The 20,674-nt window shown below is 39.9% G+C and overlaps 1 protein-coding gene across 1 annotated transcript in view; it reads right to left on the bottom strand.

Annotated features, from left to right (window-relative positions):
- Positions 1 to 5,936: 5,936 nt before the first annotated feature.
- BCKDHB (branched chain keto acid dehydrogenase E1 subunit beta) overlaps positions 5,937 to 20,674 on the bottom strand; it is a 132,723-nt gene continuing 117,985 nt past the window's right edge. Inside the window, exons 10-11 of the mRNA XM_075414461.1 lie at positions 11,407 to 11,559; positions 5,937 to 6,274 (exon numbers count right to left, since the gene is read on the bottom strand). Of these exons, the coding sequence (XP_075270576.1) occupies positions 11,419 to 11,559 (141 nt within the window). The 3' untranslated portion in view covers positions 5,937 to 6,274; positions 11,407 to 11,418. The remainder of the gene's footprint in view (positions 6,275 to 11,406; positions 11,560 to 20,674) is intronic.

Raw genomic sequence — 20,674 nt, forward strand, 5'->3', positions numbered from 1 at the left:
TTAAACATACCTAGCTTGGCCCCTTCCTGCAAAACCCTGGATTAGCACATAAAGAGTGTGAGATAGCTGAGCTACTCAAGCACGTGGAAAGCCGAGGTGCTACGCTGCCAACGCGTGCAGGCTCAGAGTCACGCAGTGCCTGCTGGGTCCCAGATCGTCGCTGAACAGCAGTCTCTCTCTGATGTCTCCCCCATGCAACCGCCACTGGGATCTACTGCCTGGATGTGCCGCTCCAGGACAGCCAGACCCCGTCCCCCAGCTCAAAGGGGTGACCCGGCTCCTCCACGTCTCCCTTCTCAGCTTCTTTCCTGCCTGTCGGTACCCAACAGCTCGGACTCGGCTGCCGGAGGGAGGGAGCGGCTGCTGCCCACGCTGCCATCGCCTGCCCTCACACCGGTTGCTCCCGCAACCCCTCGACGGTTGAAGTCCCCGCGTCACCCACGCGGTCCCGCTGCCGCAGCTCGGGCAGAGGCAGGGTCCGTGCAGGGGGTCCTGCCCTCGCCCCAGGCCAGACCAGAGGTATTTGGGATCCTGGCGTTGCTCCGCACGCCCGCGGTGTCCTCCACCAGCCGGACCCTCAGCAGAGGCCACCCCGAGGTCCTCGGCACAGCCGAAGCTGGCAGGGCAGCAGAGGGGAAGGGGCTGCATCAGCTTCACTCCCCGCACAGCTCACGCCACAGCCCTGGGAAGCCAAGAAAATGGCATTTGTATGTGGGGGGCTCTCACTGCTCCGCAGGGTGGGGGGGACTGCTCTCCCCGCCAGCCCCCCGAGCAGCCCCACACCTCCACCATCTCCCTTGTCCTCCAGGCTTCCCCCTGGAAAAGGTGGGACGAGTCCAGGTCAGGCGTGAGCAGCCCGAATTCATAGTGGGAGCTAACTGGTGAGGTTTTGCCTGAAGGGGGAACAACTGTGCTCGTCTGCGCTGCTTCGTCACCCAGGCTGAGGGGGGGTGCTGGAACGAAACCATCTGCCTGCAGCCCGGGTCGCTTACCTCAGAGCTGCCCGAGACCACACGAAACTGGGACCGGCAGCGGCTCACGCACAGCAGAGCTCGCAAATGCTGCAAGAAGAGTGCAACCACAGGCCTCATAAATTCAGACAATTTCTGTTTTCAGCAAGTAGCCAGCTACAAGCAAACGGAGTGCAAGTAAAGAGGAATTATTTAATTATCATATAAAAGTAATTAATTAGATGCAGGAATCAACAGGGAGTCCTTTTCAAACCATGGTGGCACATTACTGCCAGTTGTAGAATAGTTATCCACAGACAGACATGAGCAAGAACAGAGACTAGTTTCTACTTTTAGTGTAGTACAATTATTTTGCCTTTTTTTTTCCCTCCAGAAAAAAATAGGGCTTAAAAATGTAGCCAAAGACCATAAAACAATTCCAAAGCAAGCGACATAAACCCAAAGCTGGGGTTGATTCAGTGTTACACTTATAATATGAAATAGGCTAATGATCAAATCAATCAATCAATCAGCTCTGTTCATCAGCAGGCTTAGTTCTTGCTGTTAGAGGGCTGGGGATGACCAATGTGATGTTAGCCAGGGGTTAGGCTATTGCTGCTTATAGCAGCTGGACTGAGGGACAGACCATCTTCTCCCAGCTTCTTGCACCAGTTAGTGTGTGGCTCCAGCATCCAGCTAATGCTTCGTGTGCCACTTCTCTGCTCTCTTTCCCCTGTGCCAAAAGCATGGAATGGCCAATTCCACCTGAAGTTAGGCATCTAACACCCGCATTTGGGCTGTGATCCCATCACAGACACAGCCAGTGGAGAATTAGATCCTGTTGCCCACACCAGCATCTAGCAATGATGCTCGAGATGACTCAGGGCATGAAAAATACACCTGAGCTGGCAGGTGTGACTGAGGACTGATGGGAGACCTGAACCCTTCGACGAGTAGCCGCAGGCCAGGCAGGACACCTTACAGCATCTCCTGTGGCACTGTGCATGGACAACTTACCCGAGGCAGTCCGTAGGGTCAGTTCAGCCTATAGAACAAGTCAGGTCACCCTGAAGGCGCTTACTAGCTTAACTGCTCTGCTCGGCCATACACAACTATAGCTCCACACTTAAATTTCAGTGGCTTAATCCCGAGCTGAGTCCCACACACAGCTCCTGCAGGAAGCAAGGGGATTGCAGCTCCCTCAGCTCCCATTAACTGACCACTGCTGCTCATGGCTCTGCTGAACTTGAACCAGGTCCTGCCCACGTGTTATCTTCAGATATTCATCCGAAACCTTGTGAGTTACAGGAACCGACTCCAGCCAGGGGGCATTCATAAGGCTGGGGTTTTGCTCTAAATTATTTGCCTCAAGGAACTAACTGCCCAGTTCCGCATCAGCCTGTCACCCAGGAGACAATCCTTTCTTCCACATGCACAACATGGCATCTACCCACCTTAGGTGCTTACTGGGGATTTGAGCAATTTATTTTGAAAGTTGAGGCATGCACCAATCTGAGTGCTAGCATTTTACGCAATCCCATAGGAAAATAGTCAGACATCAGCTATCCAAACCCCAGGAAACAAAGGGCTCCATTCAGATGCTTGAAAGCAGGCATCCAGTGCCATTTGAGATGCCCTAAGGCACCCAAGATACACACGGGCTTGGCAGATATCACATAGGACCTAGGGAAGCAGCAGCTGGAGATGTGGATAACACGCAGGATACCCCAGCGTGCCTCAAACGGTACTCAAAGCCAAAGCATAAGCATTCGAATGAAGTTCTAAAAATCTTGTTTATACTGAAGCCAGACGTACATCTCCCATATCTGACAAACACGTATCTCGTGGAGCAGCTAAGCAGCAAAAGAGCGACAAAAGAATTGTATCCTTACTTCGGGTCTGCGGAAACCTGGCAGAGCTTACAGACTGTGTCAGCTTATTTTGTTATGAACATGTAATGCTCGCTGAACCCCATGAGCTGCTGTGATAACAATCTCTGCCAGCTTGCTGAATGGATTCCTTTCAGTTGCTGCCTCTGAAGTTACGTGGCTAGGACAGAGCTTCTGCAACACACTAGTGCACCGGGAACACCGTTTTTTAGCTATGGGAGCAAACGAGCTGTCTGAAAAGATTCATGAGCTCAGAATTGATTATCAGACCGTAGAAGAGGAAGGTCATTGTGTCAAGGCTCCTGGCTACTGCAGTGAGAATGCACTACCAGCTAATCCTCTTAATAAACACGTGCACTTCCACGAGGGAGAACACCTCTAGAGATTTAAATCCAATTTTTATTAATTGTTGCACTGTTTATTACAACAAGGTTGTTATGGCATTATAGTCTTCACTGAGCTAGATGACAGAAGAAGAGTACACAAGTCTTTCATCTGCAGTTAATAAATCTGGGATCCCACGAAGGCTGTGTATGTCTGTCTTGAATTCCAGTCTCAGGATCCAACATTAAAATATGTACCATAAGTATTTCCAGCAATTAGTGTTAAATGAGCATGACTAGATAGATTACTAATTTTCTGGACTGTCAGCAAGGAGTACTGACATGATTTTTGCTTTAGGAGGAGTTACTCAGAGTGAAACAATCACTGCCCAGGTTAAATCTGAGATTATTCCTCCACACATTTTTTGCATAATCTAATTAATCTAATTAAGAGATCTAAATGGTTTAAAATGAGAAAATATGACTTGTCCTTGGATTGCATTATTAAGGAATTTAATGAGACACAGTTATTTGTATGTAACAGCATACACCTTCCTGTCCAATTTAGAACTACATGTCGTTTTCCTACAGCACACTTTAAACAGCCGCCATCCTTGAGCACAGGTTACATGAGTGGATACTGCCATCTAGGCAGGCTTTCAGGAGCAGCACCTATTTTAGAACATTAATTGTCTTTGCCAGGGAAAAATATTCTATTATCATAAAAAAAGGGAGGAGAAAGGAACATTTTTTAAACTATTAAGAAATGGCACATCACCACTCATTGAAAATACAAAACCTGCCCCTCAACCAGACTGTAGTAGTCCACATTAAAAGCACATATTTTGTACATTTTTATTAAGAAATGTATTATTCTGCATTTCCATACACACAACTTGAACTTAAGCTCTGCGCTAGATTACAAACTGCTTTTATCTACGAAAAACGCAAATACAAAGTGTACAGTATTACAGCTATTAATTATCAAAGCTCATTTTACTCTGGCAGCACTGTAATTGTATCTATTTTATGTGATTTGAAATATAGTAACAGTACATTTTCAGAAGACAGTTATTAAAATATCTATTGATATTCTACAAAAAGAGAAATAATTTTAACAAACACTTTTCTCCATAAAACCAAAATAGTTTCCATCCAGCATAAAAAAATATAAAATACATACTGCATCTATCTCATTTAAAAGAATAAACAAATTCTATACATGTCATTTACAGGAGACTTACAGACAGAAGACCTGACTAATACTGCCATTTTGATTAGAAACATTAAAAAATACCTTCATTATCATTTGGGGGGTTCTGTAGGGAATGTATGAACTATGAATGCAGAACCTTACACAAAATGGTAAAGATTCTCATTTAGCACCTTCCACCTGTAAAAGTCCTTTGAACGTGGCTTCTTGGATTGAGTTCTGCTGGAGGGCAAGCATCGCCCCACGTCACAAACAACGAGCCACGCTACAAGGACTGCTCCTGAGGTTTGGGAGCCTGAGAAGAGAGCTGCCCAGGAGCCCGAGCAGCACACCGCTTTGAGATGCGGCACCCATAATCAAGGACGTTGTCCCAAAGGCCAGATCTCCCTTGGGTCTCAGCGGATCTGCTCGGTTCACAGCCCCCCAGATCATCGGGATGGGTGATGGAGGGGTGTGGCGGGGAATACCCACTGAAGCTCAGAGTGAAGTTACCCTCCCGAGCTTCCTCCCTGGCGTCTTCCAGCTGTCACCTCCAGGACTGCCCTGAGCAGGTTTGTGCACAAAGGTATTCTTTGTTCTGCTTGCAAGATCCCCCTGAATAACGATGGTTATCTGTCTACTGGCCTACATCTTCCCAACCCCCCTCCCCCTCCTCCCCCATCTAATAAGAAGCAACGCAGCATGAGATTGATTTGTACAGAGAGCAAAGCAACCAAAAAGACTGGGAACTGCTGAATTCACACTTAATTTAGGTGGTGGAAAAATGAGCAGAGCTGGTACCAAAGGAATCCAGTAAAAAGCTTTGAAACTACTGTGCTGGAAGATCTGCTGCTCTTTGAGCAGTCCTGGAATGTAGGACAAGAGAGGATAATTTTTTGCATCTTTGCTGTGTCCTTGGCTTGTCATACGGAAAAGAAGGACACTATTAAAAGTTAAGCAAACCTCCACTGAACTCAGAAGCTCTCAGTCTGAAAGGCTGGACTCCTTTTTACACTTAGGGCTATGTTCAGTGCCCTTTGTATTAGCATAGGAAAAATAAACATTCAGGTTCAATTTTACAGTAGAGTCTTTTGGGTAATTTTGTACCTCTGTGTCCTCACCAACTGAAAATGATATGTGAGCTGCCGCTTCTCCCACCACTAGCATGAGTCTGTCAGGGTACTGTTACCTTTTCTCAACAAATTGGCACCTTTCGCACAAGTGCTTAGCAGCAGACACATTCCATACCTAGAGCAAAAATAATCCAACAAAGATTTTGCCGCAAAGATGTACCAATTGAGCCTCTCACCTACAGCAACAAGCAAAAATAAAAATCTCTCCTCCCTTCTCAAGAAAAATGGAGTTTTCCTTTCCCCTGCAGAAAGGAAATCAGTATTTGGGACTATTTTACATGAAGCCACTCAGCTGAAAGACAGCTAATGACACTGGTTAAAGGAGGTCTCAGTTAGACCAGACACACAAGCTGGTCTGGCTGTCTAAGGCTCATTTGGTTGAAAATACGGTCACATTCAAATAACTTCTTTGGGTTTTCCCAAAACAATAACAAAACCAAGAGACAACATGTGCACAATATGTTTTATTGAATAAAATCCTGCTTCTAATATTTACACAGTGAGGTTTAGAGATGTAACCTAGTGAAGCGTGGCAATGTGTAACATTAGTACAACATCTGGAATATTTTTAAATACATCTGAAACTACTTATTATAGCAATCACCTGCCCATCACTGATTTCATAATTAAGGAGGATTTGAACTTTCCAAAGAATAGCCAAGATGAGTATTGATAGTTGAGTTCAGAGAAAACAGTCTGCTATGTGAATTCCAAACCCAAAAGATGTGAGTAAAGTGTCAAGAGTTTTGAAGGCAGTTTCTGTATTACCCTGTCGTTCTTCTCATCTCTGCAGAAGAAGATGACAAAATAAATTACAAATCTTAAGGCTGAAAATAATGTCCACAACTTAAACATACAGTGCCCTCCATGGTAATCTTACTTTTTAAATTTATAATGTCCTCTTACCCTCAAGGTGCACGAACTGTAACAAAATAATTACTTATTCGGTATTAAAAACTATGTTCCATTTTTAAAGCTGCCAAGGTAGACACGCAGAAATCAGAAATGCTGCAACTGATACCTAGTGTCAAGACAGTGCCAATTACCACCATTCATGCAAGAACTTTGTGATGAAGTGTCTTCCATCCCACTCAAGCATGTTAAGCAAAGTGTTCTTTCAAAGCTCTAATAGATACACTATCAATCTGCTTTTACAGTGAAGAGGGGTCTTGTAAAAAAAAAAACTATAGTTGATACTTTTCCTATTTATAGGGTTTTTTAAAGATAATTTCATTACTCCTGATCTTGCACGAATTCTCAGCAAGGTTTGAATGCAAGCGTAGACTTACAACAGCCATCTTAACAGGCTAATGCACAGCACTGGTAGAGTGTTATCTTATACTTGGATTCCTCACTGCTTGTGAATAAGACATGATTCACTGGCCATTTGCATAATTTTTGCTATCCAGCAGGAAAACATTATAAACCAGGAACGTTGTGTCCTACTCAAGCCTCTGGAGGTTGTTTATTCTAGTGGGTTACAGACAGTGCATTATAAACGACAGGCAGTCTAGCCTGCCACATTTGGGATTCTGTGTTGAAAAAAGCCTAGTTGTTAGCCTCAGGTTAAAAAGAAATGATCTTCCACAGTCTCTCATATTTTATTTATCAAACAAGGAGAGGAATTATGTTTCTCCTGTGCCTCAAGTTAAGCTGTAGGCAGCCCAGGAGTGCAAAGAACAGACAGTCAGTAACCGAAGTATCTACCAGGTCCCTTCCTCTTTCCCAGCACAACTTACTGGTGGAGAAAGGGAAAGCAATGCTGTCACTGGCAAGTCTCTCCCAAAAGGAGCACCTCTTCTGAGCAAACTATATTTGATACTGAAATATAACTTCAGATACATACTTCGAAAGAAAAATAATTTTAAACCAACCTCCCATCATCCCCTAACATCATCTAATCTTTAAGCACCAAGATTAAACTTTCCATAAAACAGTTCCATAATGAAGTTCAGTGTGATAACTCTTGTATTTTTAGAGACTAAATTTGTAACAGTAACGGTGTCTCTATATATGCACACACACCCCCATGGAGGTAAACTCTCACCTGGTTGGGACAGCTTTAAAATTCAGAATTTTACATGAAAACAGAATATGTGAATGTGGTAGAAAAAGCTGCAAAAGGCAACAGAAAAGCACTTGGCCATTTGACATTTCTGTGCTACAGCCACTCCTCAATATATTTCTGTATTACAAGAGTATATTTTATAAAATATGTGGCTGTTTTCTTATGTTTCTTCTTTTTTTTTTTTATTTTTTTCCCCTCCTCCAGTGAGCAGCCAGACACCATTCCAGCTATCCAGGAAATGCACATCCACCCTAATTTCATGGCTTCTTTTCTCTTTATCTTTTTTCCAATTACAAAGAGTTATCTGGAACACAGCTGCTTACCTGGAAGCTATTTCTCTTATAGCTAACATAGCTATAAATTTTAATAACTAAGAGCTGCTGAAAGATACAGATTTTGCTCTTGCCTCTGTCATCGTTGATGTATACAGTATGCATTGTCAAACACTGAGCAGGAAAACTGTCTGTACTGTCGACCTCAAGATAGGCAATTATATATGTGTGAGACACTGTCAACACAGGTTGAATAAAGCCAAATGTACATTAAGATAATAAGGCTAAGTTTAGAAATGATTGACTGTAGAATCTGGCTGAAGACCCTGCATTATACTCAGACACACTGTAGCAAGTTAATTCAGGCACCTTGCAGGGTATGAGGTATATTTGTACACACAGCTAAACATGTTTCTGAGAGGGTTTGGGTTGGCTGTTTGGTTGGTTTTTTAAAGAAGATACGCATTTATTCTTTATTAAGTAAGAAATACTTACTTGTGTGAGTAAGGACTGAAAGATATCAACAAGCCAATAACATAAAGAAAAGCATCCCCTAACTGCTAAAAATAAGTTTGGAGTTAGCATCCCCAATGCTTTAATACGGAACGCCTTTCCAGGACTCAAGGGGACTTCAGACAGTGGTAGACCACGAAACATTATACAGCTTGGTGTCATCCAGTAACAAGGGCAGGGAACCACATCACTGCAGACTTCACGAAATAAAGTCGCAGGCAGCTCTGCAGTCAAACTACAGAGATCTCGGGCCACGTTAGAAAGGACAATCTGATACATACCATTGATATATTTGACAACTATTACTAGGTGGGGTTTTTCCCCCACAACCTGCCTAAAAGCAAACAAAGAAGCAACTTCCAATAAGTTGCTGATTAAGAGGGGAAAAGAAGGTAGTCAGCCATGCCACACGTAACAGAAACTACTTCAAGCATAAGCAAAGCAACAACTTCGCCAGCTTGGTCATTTCTGTAACTCAAAAGCCAGCCCTACATCGCTCCTCACCACGGGGAACTGGTAGCTCCTCTGTCTCTCCAGCAGCAGGATGGGAAGGGGCCCAACTTTTCTAACATCCCGAGGACTGTGGCTGTGCTCAAATCCACACTGACTGTAACACCATTTCTTAGAAAAGATATCCCTGTCTCCCCACACGCGAGGTGGTTTGGAACTTATTAACCTCATCAGTCCAGACCGGTGGCAAGTAATGTCACTGATAAATGTTACTTTGGGTACAAAAAGCAGCAAATGTAAAATAATCCTTCCATTTCTCAGAAACATGAGTGCGCTACCTTATATGCAAACTCTGCGGAGTAGATTGCAGGATGGAGATGTCCTGTAACTGTTGTGCCAAGCTCATAAGACCAATTACCTAGTACAGCACACAGAAAATTAAGGGAATACTGCTCTGAAATGTGCCTTACAACAAGGCACATTAAGGTTCCCTCTTAGAAAAACCTTTGAGCAGCTCATTCTGTAACCCTACTAACTAGTCACACCAACCAAAAGACATGGTGTTATGGGCCCCACCATCAGGACGTTTTTAGGCAAACCAGAAAGCAGTTTTCTGTGTCTTTACACTGTTTACCAGACAGCCCCTAATAAAGCAGCTCCTAGATATGCTAAATCCACGTTTTCAGGTGGCTACTAACCTCTTCTGATATTTGTGCATGGTGCAGCCCACAGGAGAAACATAAATATGAATGCAGACAACTTTTCCAAGTTTTAGTACACATCGCCTTCACAGCAAGGTTTAGTGTGCACTTCCAGCGTGGAAACCAGATTGTGTGCAAACTCACTGCAGTCCTAGAACCTGCTATTTTCTTCTCACATTTCCCTCAATTTACCATGCTATGGAGGAATGGGGCTTAAACTACCTCTCTGAACCATCAGATGTCATCGGTTTGTCCCCCTCTGCTTACACACAGGTAAGAATATTTGGTCCTTCGGTTTCCTTTGGAAAGGAATTCATTAGAGGCTACCTAGCATGGCCCAGTCACTCATCTGAAAGAAGTTCTCTGTAGGACAGCCTCACTGACTGTATTACAGAGGTGCCAAACAAAAAAGAAAAATAAATGTTCAATACATTTAGTTCAACTCGGGTAAAAGGCAAGGACAACTGTCGTGAAAAAGACAGCATCTACCACATACTCTACAAAACAGATCACAACATTCTTCCATTTTAAGCCCAAGGAAATACTCTGGTATGTCAATAACGGGTGTTATTGGAGAAACAGTGTAAGTGGAACTACACTATTTTTCAGAGACACTGCTTCACCGGTAGCGTTCCCCTTTCCCACACAGCAACTCCACTATCAGCTACTGAGGGAAACAGAGACAGCGAAATGCAAAAAGTCGTCCTACAAGTAAGTATCCATACAAACGAGATGATTAACATTAAGGTATTGCCAATCTTCCATCCCTGGCCCTAAATTTAATTTGCAGCTTAACGTATAGGCAGAGTGGCCACAAGAGGGTAGGGCTGACTTGGGGCCCCCCTGGGCCCTCCCCTCCGTGGTGTCCACAGCTAAAACCCTCTGCCCACCTGCTCCAGGAGCTCCCTCTTCCACAGAAAAGCAGGCCAGCTGTCTGCTTCGTTTCCTCTGAGTTCTGATGTACAAGACCCATCACGACTCAATGTCGAAAACTACCGTACGTCGACACATTTCCTAACTATCAATCTCTGGTCATTAAACACCAGAATTTCTCCCACAGCAACGTACAATATCAGTTCCCAGTATATAAGATTTATATATGTTCCTTTTCCGGGTTAAGTAAAGGTGGCCCGTCCACCTGGAGTCAAGTCCGGTAGATTTGTCTCAATTTGGTATGCAACGTGTCATGATCACAAGACTGCACAGTCTAATGCTACGTGGAATTATATTACAATGAAACACAGAGAAAAGATGTTACAGACTGTGATTAATAGGCAAGTGATAGAAATCTATATTACTTCACAGACTCAGTGCCTGAAGGGCTCTGCAAACAGAAATCTTCAAGCATGGCCAAATTACATAAAAGATTATAAAGAAAAATTATTTTTAGAATAAATATTAAGTGTAAGCCTTATTTTATTTGAACAGAACTGTCAGATGCTACAGGTACGTCACTTATTTTCAATGCTCTGTGTATGTTTGCGATGCAGTGCCTATATTCAGTGTAAATTGGGCCGCTTTAGTACCTCACAGGATCACAGGCCACCCTGAAGAGTGAAAAATTATAACACGTAACAATATGCTGCCTATGAAATAATCGTAAGTGTTCTAATACGGGTGAAAATGTAGTCTGTGCATTACTATTCCTTTCACCTTTCACTTTACATTCCTTTCACTTCTCAGGATACAAGACATTTCATTTTCAGATTAATTAAGCAAGGTAATTGATTTTAAACACTGACTTCAATGGCACTGCTTAAAAACATTCTGATGCCTTTAAGACTGAAGGCTCTAAGCCATAAGAGGCAATTCTTGTTATAAATAAATAAGAGAGTAGTACTTTAGCTCCAAACCTTGTAACCGCTCTGTCAGAATCCTTACAGGCAAACTGTCGGTGTAAGACACCATTTCTCACCTGTGCTACTGCTCAGTAGTTAATCATTCTTCGAAGAGCATCATAGCATTTCCATTTGTCTGGGATGTAGAAAGGCTCAAAGATGTGAGGGAAAGGAGTGTCATAGCCACACACTCTTGAAATAGGAGCTTCTAAATTCAAAAAGCATTCCTCCTATTAACAGAAATACAGAACAAATGTTAGTGAGGCCATTATTTTCAGGAGTCTTGCATCACAAATTGAGGTCGAATAAACTTTGCCAAACTGACAGTCCTGGAAACTCAAACCTCTTATTTAAACCACAGCGTAACCAGTCCAGACCAGAACAGTGCTTCCTTTTGCCTAAAGGTCCATATTAAAATAACAACATGTATTAATGTTATTTTCATTTCCTACACGTGTGCTGCATTAAATCATAGACAGGTTATATTTAGTACATCTGCTATACATCCAGACAAGAAACAAATATTTCAGGAACAAAGGAGTAAGAGTTTCTTTCCTGTACCACTTTTAAACATACAGAAAAATTACATAATCTAAAAGTGTATATTATTTGTTGGATACATGAACACTATATTCAAACTTCTTTGATCCCTTAGATTAAGACTCTATCTGAGAAGCATTAAGCAGTTCTGGAAATTACAAATTTCAACTCAAGTGGATTTGCATATCTCCAACCCTTGAGTCAAATCCATGCTCTACACAAAACCCCACAACTTGTGTTCTGTTCAGAGATCAGATTTGGTAATGACTGTGAGAGTCTCCTTACTCAACCTAGTAGGGCACAAAATACTACAAATGCACCATATTATTCTGAAGGTAACATGTGGAAATACATCTAAATACCAGCTTTAATAACCAAATCACTAGCGGGGTTTCAGTCTTCCTGCTCTCAAGTACCAGAGTGATGGCACGGACCATGAAAATCCACAAGAAGTAGATGCAGAAATAACTTAGCCAGATCAAACTGATGTCGATGCTAATCATCAGCTCCCTTTCTCCCCATATTTTTAGCATATGTATTTGCTTTCCAGAGCAGACAAGTGAAAAGACAAAACATGTTTCCTCCTGGCCTCTCCTTTATGGACTGCAGCAGCTGAGACGTCCTGGCCAACTTCCTCTGTACTTGGCTCAGCAAAATGGAAGGTGAAGGATTATCTACCAGTCCTTTTCCACCAGGCCCACATGGAAAGCGCCCAAAGAGCTATGCTTTTCTGAAGCGAAGTGCTAAGTATTTTCTCAGACTGATGAACTGTTTTGAAAGCATGTTGCCTTTCAGTCCATGGCAGCCTAACTCTAACTTACTCTGCTTTCTCTACAACACAGTATTTGGCAGCATAGAAGGGACTCGTAACACACTGAGATTATAAACTTTTGCTCCAGCTATCACTTCGGTGCATTGTGAAGTGGCATATTTCTGGAAGACAGGTGGAATTAAGAAGCCCAGGAGGTTGTATTATTGTATACAGTGTCATTACATTTAATAGCAAACTAATTCACCTAGAAAACTTCAAAGTCTGAATAGGTCTGAGGTAAAAAAATATGCAAACAATATAAAGATTTTTTGAGCCCTATTTTCAGTGCTCCTTTGCTTTTCTTTCTAAAGTGATAGATTCACATTAGTACAAAACGCTGGGAAGTACAGTGTATTAAATCCTTTACCTGTCCATGAGCTACATCATGATGTTCTACCCCAACCTGCTGGCAAGGATATTCTTGATACCAAGGAGTCCTTAGTTCCCATGCTGTGACTGCCCAATAAGACAAAGCAATCGCTTTCAGACCATTCCAAAACTGGCCTGCCCAGACCACCTGTGCAATTGCATTACACCAAAACATACAAGCGTACTCTAGACCCACAGCCATCCAGTCCTGCATTGCTGCTTCAGAGCTCCTGTCACAGGACCAATACCTAAGAGAGACCTTTGGTTTACATCATAACCATCTCTGTGATAGCAGCTCATCCCAAATGAAGCTAGGAGAGAAAGTTCCTTAGTTTCAGTGAACATATTTACTGCATAATTATTAATGCTATTGCTATTACATTTAATTCAGAATAAAAATTAAGTCATAAGAGACTTTCAAAAACTCCACCTAACTTTTTTTTTCCTCAGGGAGGACCCAAAACAGGTGTTACAAGCACCCCTTCCCAGGTTCTCGCTTCCAGAGAGTCATGAGGATTCCTTTGCCTCAGCGAGGAATTCAGAGAGTGAAGCAGTGTTGTATTCTCAGATACCATCCAAGAATCACAACCCAAGAAAAATGATTAACTCTTCCATATGAGCTACCCTCTGCGTGTATGTATATGTATATACACAAAATTACTCTTACTATTATTTTTCTGGAGGTAAGGGTGTGTGTGTGCAGATTTTTAACTAAATTATTGCACTGTATGAGTAAAATACTTCAGAGGCAGAAAAACCAGACCCAAACAACCAGTCTACTTACACATTCTCTGACTGAAGCCAACACGATTTCTTTCACAAAGGTTCACACCCAAGTGGCTCTGACTGTAATACTGTCACATACAGAATTTCACATTGTAATAGTTTCTATCAGAAAAAGTAATTTTCCCAGAAAACTGATAAAATTTGTGTATCAATACACTGAATAAACTGCTTACAGTTTTTAGAGTACCATCATAGAATGGTCTGGGTTGGAAGGGACCACCAAAGATCATCTAGTCCATCTTCCCACTGTAAGATCACCTTACACCGTACTTTTTACCTTACCAGCCATACCTACAGTCATAGGTAAATCCTACACACATGTATGTGTTCTTATGCAGAGGATTGTTAGATTACTGATGCACACATTTTACAGATGCAGGTCTGGGTCAGGTGATGTGTTGGTTACGGAACTTACTGGAGTGAGCCTCTCAATGTCAATGACCACAGTAACAACAGAAATGCTGCAGACCTAGCAAAACGAAGATGTTTCAGTGGACATTATTTAATTTACAGATTTACTGACAATATTTGCAAGAATATTGATAAGACCAAATTGCAAATAAAAGCTTTTAAGATCTTTTTTTTAATAGAGTGGAAGTAAAATCATAATCCAGAAGGTGGAATATAAAGTTATCATCAGAATCAGGTATTTGAGAACAGTCAAGAACATGCACTTTCACTTTACAATGTAGAAGTATTGTAAAGAGACCAGACTCTTGGATCTTGCTAAGAGATTGACCAATACTTGACCCTGGCATCACAGTTCTCATTCAAAACATAATAAAGCTAATGTTTTTATGACTTTTACCATGCTCACAGCAGGATAGCTAGATTTACTCACAGAATCACAGTGATACTCCTGCCATATGCTAAGGATCTGGTCCTCAAAAAAAAAAAAAAATCACAAACTCACACATTATACACAAAAGCAGTCATAGAAAACAAGCTTAAGGAAATATCTTCAGATGATTTAGAGGGAAACCATGTCTTTTTTTTTTTTTTTTTTTTTTTTACAAACAGCTAAGGTGGTTTGATAGAAGATACTGCTTTACCAGCCGTGCTTTGGATACATCTAGGTATGCAGCAAGTCTTTTGTAGGACTGAGGTCTTTTCTTATAATGAACTGTAATTAGGTTTGGAGACAGTTTTGTTTAAAATGCAACAAATAAAATTTATCAGTTCATGGGGGTTTGATTTATTTCTGGAATCAATTCTAATTTATGGGACAATATATTCTGCTTTAAATCCAAATCAAACTAAACGTTTTCACAAAGTTACAGAATATGAAACTGCCTGCTCAATGGCATTAACTTAATAACTGTAGTCTGAGGAAATGAGATTATATGCTCCATTAGACAGCATTACATGTCAAATAATCATAGTATTAGCAAGATTTACATACTAACATTAAAAAAATATGTATAGACTATAGATATATTTCTAACTCATCTACCCTTTTGAGCTTGAAGAGCACTGAATTCCAGTGATCAGCCCATCAAACAGCCTATCTCATATGGACTCTTGTTCACAGTTGCTGTTAAAAGTTAGACTGTAGAAGACACAAGAGTTCACCTCGTCCTGAACATGACACTGCCGCATCTGCTGTACATACTGCTCTGCCAGATTTTTTGCACCTGTGCAGCTACACTGTAGAGAAACATGACTCATAATATTAAATACACAACATCCATCTCTTTAAGATTAGTTAGCAGACATCCATTGTACCAGTTTATCAGAATAAGTCTACTACAGTATTTAAGAGTGTGACAGAATATCAAAATTTTGAGTTGAGTGGATATACTCCATGCTACTTGGGCACATAAGGGCTGGTACTGGCCCAAAGTGCTCTTGCACAACACGGGAATGCAAGCTTACAGCCTTCAGTAAGTCTCTGTATATTTCAGAGAGACTATTCAAAAAATCTGACATCTTTCAAGGAAATACCTTAGGAAAAAAACTTAAAAATTAAATGGTTTGGGAAGTAAAGTAGTAGGCATGAGCTTTCTGATTCGGTGTAAAATGTCTTAAATTCAGTTTTGAAAATCAGTATGAAAAACTCTATTTAGTAGAATATGCACCAATTTCCAGAATTCAACTGAAGTAAAAAAATTATTGTTTTGTTAGAAAAATAAAATGCTTACCAGGGAACAGATACAGTTATTAGTCTAATACATCCAAATTGTCTTAAATTAAAAAAATTCAGACAAAATATAAATCATTGTTCTTTCTGCTTCCTAACTATAGAGGTCAAATTCTGGCCTTGGTTATTCAATACGACCTTTGCCAATTACCTTAATTTGCCGGAATTTCACTCAAAGTCTCCTGGAAAATACATTATTCTATACTCTAAAGGCATTTTAAGTGGTCACCTTATTTCATCTTGACATTTGATGCCTAATACACATTTAGGAAGACTTTTCAAAATGACTTAAAAGCACAGGTCCCACTAAAAAAATCTGGTCTTGAAATTCATAGCAATCAGTCAAATGTATCACACACACCACTTGAAAACAATCTCATGCCTTGATTTTTAGAATAGATGCTAAAACCAAGGACTGACCAGATGTTGCATGATCGGATTTGAAATGTATACTCTAGTACTGGGTACACTCCCCCTATTTCCTCAAATTATAATATTCTAGTATGCTAACATGGAAAACTTTATCCAAGTTTCTTTTAGCTTTATTCAAGTGTATATTTACTCTTATCAGAGATTCAGGTACTCATTGCTAAATCAGGGTTCTCAGTGTAAAACTCTTAAAAACTTGTACAACTGAGAACTGCAGGCATTTAGAGCGATACACAATTGTACAAAAAGGATAAAATAAGAAAACAAATCCATTATTGGGCATTACTTACAGAAAACATTACTCATCCTTCTGCAACGTATAGAAAAATGAAGCAATCATCTGGTCCGCAGTTTAGGGGAAGTGCTTTTAGGCATCTGGCCAATAAGAAAATAATTCAGGAGTTTCTTGCTCCAGACCTTCCTTCCTCTGAAGGGAATCTCTATCATTCTATATTCAGAGTAAACAAACCTCCATATGCAAACACTTGGGTAAGTACCAGCAAATGAGACTATTTCAGACAATTCCGAACTGATACTTCTCCCCTTAATTATCTTACTCTCCTTACTTCCATATCTTTTAGATCTATTTCATTTTTCCCCTCTGACTGACATGGATTAAAATCAGTAAAATAAATTTTATTTTTAAATTCTACTACTCTGTATTTAAGGTGAGAAAACTTTCCTTTAAAAATCAATTATTTCTGCAACATTTTATGTCCCAGGGGTCTCTCCCATGCTATTCTTACTTTGCAGCTTTGCAGGTACCCAAAACCATTAAGAGCTACAAGAATATCACATGACTACAGAGCTGTTATATGAGAATACTGATTTTTTACTGAACTCCTTTTTTCAGTACAGGAATTTACTTTCTGTAGGATGACAAAAAGTCTATTTTAAAGACTAACATGAATAGGCAGAGTTTGACAGAAATTTTAATATTTCTTTTGGCATTATAGCCATTACAATAAAAAGGCAGCTAAACATAAGGTTAAGGACCATTACACAAGGCAAACTGTAGGAACATTTTTTTATGCAAGACTACTTATTTTTCTGCTGATAATAACTACAAAATTGAGACCCACGAACTCCGTGACTAGTTGCAAACATTTCATTCAATTGTGGTTTCTGTCAGATAGAACTCTGAAATTTGCCATCTCATCTAGAGATTATAAAATTTAAAAAACACATAGATATTCAAAGAACTTTTCAGAGAGAAAACATCACACTAGAGTTTCACTTTCTGTTCTGATATTTTTATTCTGATTTGCTTATGCAGTTGTCACAAAGTGTGGGGCTCAAACAGTTACAAAAACTTATTCCACATCACTTTGCAGATGACTGTTACACTTGCATTATCTATTACTTCCCCATATGGATTTTCAACTGTAAATTACCCATTATTGTAAGAACGAGATGAGTCCTACTACAGGTTAAAACATGATGAGCTCATTTACAACAAACACTATTTTTTATGTCAAAGCTTAAATAAAGATTTTTGAAAGAAGCTTTCCAAAGAGGTAGCTGATCAAAACCCATTCTATAAAAGGTGGATTTCATGCAATAAAGCTGACACTAAATACAGATTACTAATCTTTTTCTTTGGTTTCTGCTTTAAAAAAAAAAGTCTAATCTGAATAGTTTACATTCAATAACAGAAAAGTCAAGCATCTGCAGCTTCATGTCTCACAACTGCAGTACTGTACCTTCTTTGACAGCTGCAAGCACCAAATGCTACAAATTTTAAACAGAATTTGCTTTGACAATATAGATCTGTTACACTCTTATGAACAGTCACTTCTATGAGCTACGTAAGTACTATACACCCATGAGATATTTTCAAGTTGAGAGAGATATATATAACTTTTTCTAGAGGGAGCACTTTTTTCCAACGGCTTAGCCATATTCGTCTTAAAATACTTTTATAGATCTCTTCCTGAGAGTTACAATAGTGATACAATTTTTCCTCAGAGAACTCTGCAGTTATATGTTGTAATGTTTAACTTCTATGAAAGAGTTTTCTCCTTTCTGAGATCACTTTAAAACAATCCTTTTATAATTTAGCACAGCTTGGAATGATTAATTTCATTTGTTACCAGTTCTTTGAATTTACATAACTAATATCTTGTCAAATACAGTGAAATAGTTCACTGCTAAAATTATTTCTCTTATGATTGCCAGACGTATAATATTTTTACTTACAAAATACATCAGCAATCAAAAAGTAAAGAAGCCCTTAGGGGAAAAAAGTCTGTTCTGTGTAATTTGTTGGCTTGTTACCACTAAAAAGCAATTAACGGTAAATATTGTCTTTATAGAACTGAATCACATAAAGCAATATTTATAGATGAAGTCAAATTTACTGTATAAAAGACAAAGTATTGTAATATAAAATGAAGAAAATTATTTCCAGATAATTCACATCCCTTTTAAATCCATCATACTAAAATAAGAATTTACTTCAGCTATTTTTAACTACAAGCATTGACTCTATTAGCAGTGACTATATTTCTGACCACAGCACTTCTAGAATCCAGAAATACAACACAATGCAACATTTCAAGAGCAATACTTAAACCTATTTTAATATTTAAATACTTCAATACTTAAATCTTTTTAAAATTGTCTGTGAGCTGTTGCATTATGATACTCATCTCAAATTAAAAGAGCAGTTTGATAGATGAATTCTCTGCATTAATATCTTTACTAAAAAAAGGGAGTGTGTGTGTGCATTAAATGTTGTCTTCATCAAAAGAAACACATAGGATTGGGTGGGGAGGAGGGTGACAGTTAATATAAATTCCTGCTATATGACACACACACACTTCTAGGAAACATATTTCTACTATATACCCTATACTTGCATGGTTTCCCAATAAATGTTCAAGGAATTTGAACAAAAAGATGTTTAAATTGCAAGCACTGTAAAATGAAAATAATATAAGTGGAAGTAACACAGACATGTAGGAATGCAAACATTCCTATATACTAAATAAAGTATTTCTGAACCTGCTTTCTTCAGGCAGGATAGAATTTTTGGTGCTATGGCCATAACTGCAATCCTATGAGATGATGTCAGGTCACTATAGCAACTATGGGTGGCTGCACATTGGCAGTAGTCTCGCGAGGCTGTTAATACAGGTTCTTTTTCTGTCATGTGGAAGTAAAGAATCCATGAGTCAATTGAAATATTAAATGCCCTTTTTTTCCTGAAAAAGCAGTATCTAGAGCATCCTGGATGTTATTTTTCTGTAATCCTGGATAACCTGTTGACTTTCATTGCAGATAGGTATTTGCGTGTTCTGCTCCTGGCACATCATTAGCTGATGAAACTCATGACACTGAAAGGATGTTTTAATTCAAGACAGTGAAAAATGTTTATGTTGCATATTTTTCCAGATCACTTGCAATTTCTTTATATTAAAAAGTAACCAATTTACTCTGTTAAGCTCATTACTTCCATTTCACAGAAAGGACTGTGCATAATTAGACAAGCAAAACAAATGAGGATAAGGTTGTCTTCGTTGTCACTTGTACCTCTGGGAGTTGTAAACACTCTGAAAGAGGATTTGACTGGAAATTCAAGACAGACTCGTGCTATGAGCTGGATGTCGTTTTTAAAATCCGTATGCACTATTTTTGGGGAGTTGTACCTTTTGTACTTCACTTACACTGCAATGAACTGCTTACAGGTAGAATAACATTACTGCTTATGAAATATTCACAGCGAATTTAAAAGGTTCTCCAATTTCCAAGAAGGAGAACTGAAACTAACTTCTCCAGCTTCAATATTTTGTGGCTGTCAGGAGATGTCAAGTGACATGTTTATCCATCTCAGATTTTACAGAGGGTCTCGTTGCTCTTCATTTACATAACATAAACCCGTTATACATTGAAGACTTTTATACAGACTCAAGAATAATTTATTTCTTACTTATTTTACATCTTTTTTGAGCTTCATTAGTTGCATTGCTTAAGACACCACCAGCTCTCTTAGCAGTGGCTGTCTGATACAGTTAAGTTCTCACTCCTGCAAGGGTTTGAAGATTGTCTTCAAATTTCGTTTCGGCTAGCTTCACCAATGAACAGAACAAACCTTAACCACCCAATGCAAGACTGGTATTGCTTGTTAAATTCTCTTTATCGAGTTTAGAACACAACCACTCCAACAAACATTTACAGCAACAGCATTAACTTGTAGCTATTGGGATTAGAGCCTTGGTCAGTGGCTTAGCTGTCTTGGTGGTAGAACCGCACAAAACAATCAGCACCT

This window comes from Opisthocomus hoazin, chromosome 2, assembly GCF_030867145.1.
Source record: "Opisthocomus hoazin isolate bOpiHoa1 chromosome 2, bOpiHoa1.hap1, whole genome shotgun sequence".
NCBI lineage: Eukaryota > Metazoa > Chordata > Aves > Opisthocomiformes > Opisthocomidae > Opisthocomus > Opisthocomus hoazin.